The 5,791-nt window shown below is 29.7% G+C and overlaps 1 protein-coding gene across 2 annotated transcripts; it reads left to right on the forward strand.

The window, feature by feature from the left end:
• The first annotated feature begins 704 nt into the window (after positions 1–704).
• Positions 705–2,982, forward strand: LOC124938248 (N-glycosylase/DNA lyase OGG1). 2 transcript variants are annotated; one of them, XM_047478659.1, is made up of 3 exons: positions 705–1,473; positions 1,546–1,756; positions 2,504–2,982. In XM_047478659.1, the coding sequence occupies exons 1-3, from the start codon at positions 722–724 to the stop codon at positions 2,723–2,725; spliced, it is 1,185 nt and encodes a 394-aa protein (XP_047334615.1). In that variant the 5' UTR covers positions 705–721; the 3' UTR covers positions 2,726–2,982. The 2 variants fall into 2 exon arrangements, with proteins under 2 accessions (XP_047334615.1, XP_047334616.1); XM_047478660.1 differs by having other exon boundaries at positions 2,508–2,693.
• The last annotated feature ends 2,809 nt before the right edge of the window (positions 2,983–5,791 follow it).

Raw genomic sequence — 5,791 nt, forward strand, 5'->3', positions numbered from 1 at the left:
AAAATGTATTTTAATTATTTTTGGGATATTTTCACACAAATATTTCAACAAAGGTCTGTTTGGTGTTTATTTCTAAACATTAATGCCTTTAAAAATGACTGATATTTTCATGTATTTTCATCCTAGTTATCATCCACAAAGGTACCAACAATTAAATATTGTTTTTTTAATATTTTAAATAACGTCAAACCTATAAGCATGACTATGACCGGAAGAATAATTGGTTAAAACTCAAGCGTTGTACAACCGATTTTTAAAAAGCAATTTTATAAGTAGAGACCGTTTCTAAAACGGATACGTAGGACATAACGCGAAAACTCTTTCTCGATTATCACCAAACTTCGAACCAATCGAAGCTCTAGGTGCAAAATGCGTTTGTATATTTACATTTTTTTTATTGATTTTTCTAAAATTAGTTGGCGACTATATCTTCAAATGAATAATATTTTTCTTAAATTAATTATGTTTATTTAATTTAAATTGGATTATAAATAAATTTTTATTTAAGTAATATGAATGAAATAATTTCTTCTTTTATTTAAAATGTTTAACTTAAAAAAAAAAAATAAGTAAATAACTTTTTTTTTTTTTTTATTCAAACTTTTAGTTAACACAAAACTAGTTGTGTTATTACCCGACCCCTTTGATAACTGGATAGTATTTGAGCCTGTTTCAATCCGTTTCCTCTTTCCCTGCCATTTTGATGCAATCGTTGATTATCATGAAGAGGCAGAGATCCATACCGTCCTCTTCTTCGCCGATTTCGACTGGAACCACTAGAAATTGCCAGATCTCAACCCCTCCAACGCCGAACACCATAAGAACCCTTCATTACAATACTGCCCTAAAACCCACCTCAAAATCATCCAAAAAACCCAGAAGAAATATCCTTTCCGATCTCGAATCCCCTGAATCCTCGCTGAAAAATCAAACTCTCCAATGGGTACCCTTACGCATAGGCAAATCAGAGCTTTTCTTACCTCTCACTTTTCCCACCGGACAAACTTTCCGGTGGAAACAAACCGGCGCTCTCCAGTACACAGGCGTTGTTGGGTCCCACTTAGTTTCCCTCAAACAACTTGAAGACGGCGACGTTGCTTACTGCTTCCATTGTAGTCCCAATTTCGAGGATAACAAATGCAGGATGCTGGCTTTAATGGATTTCCTCAATATGAAGATTCGATTAAAGGATATATGGGAAGAATTCTCCGCTTCTGATTCTCGGTTTGCAGAATTATCCACACGTTTAACTGGTGCTCGAGTTCTCAGGCAAGACCCATTAGAATGTCTTGTTCAGTTTCTATGTTCTTCTAATAATAACATTGGTAGAATTACTAAGATGGTAGATTTCATCTCTTCACTGGGAAACCATCTAGCAACTGTAGAAGGTTTTGAATTCTATGAATTCCCAACCTTGGAGAGACTCTCACAGGTCTCTGAGGAAGAACTGAGGAAAGCTGGTTTTGGTTACAGGTTAGCTTATCAGTTCAGAAAACCGAATTCAAATTGAAGTTTTTGTTAATTTGATTCTGTTAACTTGAGCAGGGCCAAGTATATAGTGGGTACAGTAGATAAATTGCAAAGTAAGCCCGATGGAGGAGTTGAATGGTTATCATCTTTGCGAAAGTTAAATCTTCGAGAAGCGGTTGATGCGCTCTGCAGTCTTCCTGGGGTTGGTCCTAAAGTGGCAGCTTGCATTGCTCTCTTCTCTTTAGATCACCATCAAGCAATTCCGGTTGATACTCATGTTTGGAAGGTTAGTAGTAATTTTATAACTCTTTTATATGTAGCCTATTTGGAAACTATTAAAGGAAGAAAATGACAAAGTTTGATCTTGTTTTCGCTAGGTGTAAGTTTTCTTTTGGATCATGATCAAGATTATAGTTACAATGTAATTTTTGGGTTCATCTTGTATAAAGAAATTTTCAATCATGATTAGATTATTTTCTTTTGCAACATAACAATTGTATTTTTTTCTTTCTAAATCATGACCAAAATGAAAAGAATTGATACCAAAATAGATTAAGACTATTTGAAAGTTGATATTTAAGATTTTTTCTTGATTAAGATAAGTTAAACCCACTTCTGGATATCGCAAGTTGAAAGAGTCTTGTTTAAGAGAACAATAATGTTTGATTCTCACTAAAAACATCTTGAATGAAGTAGGATGTCATGACTGTGGGAGATTGTGTTAGTTTTCTCCATATCAAATTATTTGTGGATTATGATATAGATTATATTGTGATTTTTGTTACTTTATCTAGTATACAAATTATATCATGATCCAAATTATAGTGTAAATGTGCTTGTTTCATTTGGTAAAAAGAACTTTTTACGCCTATGAACAAATTATCTTAGATTGTTCTTATTTTCACTAACATACCTAATATAGATTTTTCAAATCATAATCAACATGAAAAGTATTTGATAACAAAACAACTATGATCAATTCTGTTGTGTACTGATTGATCCGATGGTTTTCTTTTCCTTTTGAATGAACAAGATAGCGACGAGGTACCTCATTCCAGAGCTGGCTGGTTCACGCCTAACACCAAAACTTTCTGATCGTGTGGTAGATGCCTTTGTAAGTAAATATGGGAAGTATGCTGGCTGGGCACAAACCCTACTCTTCATTGCTGAGTTGCCTCCGCAAAAGGCGCTCCTTCTTCCATCAAGTGTTTGTGAGATTGAGGTAAAAACTTTTGGTAAACAGACAAAATGTTAATTGGAATTTGTTGCAGGTTTTTGGTGAAGGGTAAAAGATTTGTTAGGAGATGAATGTGATTGTTGTTTGTAGTAATAGTTAGGTTCTCACAAATGAGGAGGCCTTGAAAGCCTTTGGCTTATTAGATGATTCCTTCTGTAACACAGAGTATGATTGTGAATCTATTGTTGGTTCAAATATAATCAGATTAGTTGAAATCAGCTTTTATGGAGATTGTTTTACCGTTTAGCAATTTGAATTTCAGGTTTGATTGTTTTGGTCTTTTGGTTATTATGTTGCTTTGTTAAAAATAGAAAGAAAAGCAAACCTCTAAAGCAGCATTTGTAGTGAAAGAAACTCAAAGCTGGATTTTAAAATATCGACTTAGCACACATAAGAATGGGATAAGTGAAAGTGAAACTGAAACTGAAACGTACAGATGAAAAAACTGAAGATTCTGGTTGGTTCACAATTTATACTACTCGAATTACATTATAAATATTGGATGACAATTCGAGCTACTCAAGTTCGAACTCGAAATTAAATTTTATTAATTAAAATTACATTTTACTATCACTAAATAATGTCTCAAACATAATATAATATATCAATATATATTTGATAAATTACACGTATATAATCAAAAGATTATTTTAAAATACCAAATATAAATACCATAACATAATTTAAAGATAACAAATGTTCTTTCAATCAAAAACATCATTTAAAAAATACAAACGAAATTGAATATTTAGAAGATGTTCATCACAAAAATACTACAAGTTACACAAAGTTGTTGAATATTGAAAGATATCATCACAAATGTCATTAAGAAATTACAAAATAAAAAACGAGGATTCTTGATGGAGGAAGAATCGAGTCTTCAGTTGTTCAACATTTGATGGTTTGATGGTGGAAGAAAGTCTTCAGTTGTTCAACATTTGATGGAGAAATTCATGGACGATGGAGGAGGAAGAATCGGTCTTCTCAGCTGTTCAGCATTTGATGGAGAAATTGATGGACGATGGAGGAAGAATCTGTTAGATATCTTGTCTTGAATAGAAGAAAATATATATACATATGATGTTACAAATAAACTAAATAAAATTAAATATACGAAGAACGAAATCACCGATTGAGATGTTGATTCGAGACATGTGTTAGACATATTTCCCTTAAAACAGTTTCATTGTCTCCCGTTTGTGCGGGAGCTTATCGCAGATGACTGTCTCTCAGGGTACAACGAATCTAGTAGTGATTATGCACTAAAATCACTATTCGTCGAACTTGATCAACGTACCTAGAGATGGCAATGGGTACCCGTATGCCCGATACCCGTGGGTATCCGATAGTCGGGTTCTGGTATTTTAAATCGGGGTCGGGGTCGGGCATGGGAGAGGGAGAAGGTACCCGGTCGGGTACGGGGTCGGGGATGGGGAGTGTGCGAAACCCAAACCCGATACCCGATACTCGGTTCTATCATTCGAGTGATAGAGAGAGGGAATTTGGTGAGGGAATGACTTGGCATCACCTTCATTGGTTGGAAAATATAAAAGTGGGAGGAAAGAGATAAAAGAGAGTAATTATTTGATTTTTTTAGCATGTCAAGTCATTCCCTCACCAAATTCCCTCACCTAATCATTTCTCTCTCTTTATATATATATATATATATGAGAAATGATTAGGTGAAGGAATTTGGTGGGCATAATCTTATTCGCTGAAAAAATCAAATAATTTCTTTTTTTTTCTCTTTCCTCTCACTTTTACATTTTTCAATCAATGGTGTGATGCCAAGTCATTCCTTCACCAAATTCTCTCTCTATCACTCCTCACTCCTCTGTATTTATATAAAATATTAAATATAAGTTTATATAAAATTAATGAAGAAAAAATAATATATATAATTAGGAAAAAAAATTAGTAAAATAAAAATTAATTAGAAAAGATAAATTAATAATTATGGTATGAGAGATAAATTAGTAATTATTAATAGGTAATTATGACAAGAATAAAATATAATAAGCTTATGTGAGATGTGATGAGAGCGTGAATATCACCTTACATTTTATTTATTAAGCAACATTATATATATAGATATTGTTTTGAGTCAATTTAGTATATAAATTATTATTATTAAATTTTTGTGCGATGCAAATGGACAAATATATATATATATATATATATATATATATATATATATATATATATATATATATATATATATATATATATATATATATATATAAACGAAATAATTCAGACGTAAAATTAAAAAAAAAAATTGAAACACTATATAATATATTAATGGTGGTTATATTTAATCAAATACAATAAACATAAATTTTTATCTTAATTAAATTTTATTATATAAAAAAATTAACACATTTAAGTTCCATTTTTTTATTTACATCTTTACACTTAAATTATAAAATAATTAATAATTATTTAAATTTTATTACATAATTTTATAATATCATAATTGTTAAACTTATATAAAATATATAAGTTTGAGAAATTTTAATATTGGGTATATTCTTTCACTTGTTTTATTTTTTAAAAATATTTTGTGAAGTTATATAATCTCACCTTTATTATAACTTTTTTTTATAGAAATGTTTTCTTTGATACAATTAAAATAAAATATTGCAAATATGGTCATTTTTATTCAAAATTTTAATTTTTTCGTTCTATTAATTTAATTTAAGTCCTATTTTTTATAACGTGAATTATCATATTATCTTAAATTGGAGAAATAATATTTAAGCAATATATGTTTGTGTTTTTTCTATTCTGTACATAATTATTTTAACTTCTACTCTATCCTCTAAAAAATTTCGGAAACAATTTATTATATAACAAAAATTAAAATATCAATTAAAATATATGTGAATAAACCATCTTTTTTTTATGTTTAACACCATAAATTTTTTGTTTCAAAACTATATATACTTATACTTAATTATTATTATTATTATTATTATTTTTATTATTATATATATATATATATATTTATTGGTTAAACAATAACATTAATTATTATTTTACTAAAAATAATTATAATTTAATTTTATAATATTTTGTGTAATA

This window comes from Impatiens glandulifera, chromosome 5 (genome assembly GCF_907164915.1).
Source record: "Impatiens glandulifera chromosome 5, dImpGla2.1, whole genome shotgun sequence".
In the NCBI taxonomy this organism is placed as follows: domain Eukaryota; kingdom Viridiplantae; phylum Streptophyta; class Magnoliopsida; order Ericales; family Balsaminaceae; genus Impatiens; species Impatiens glandulifera.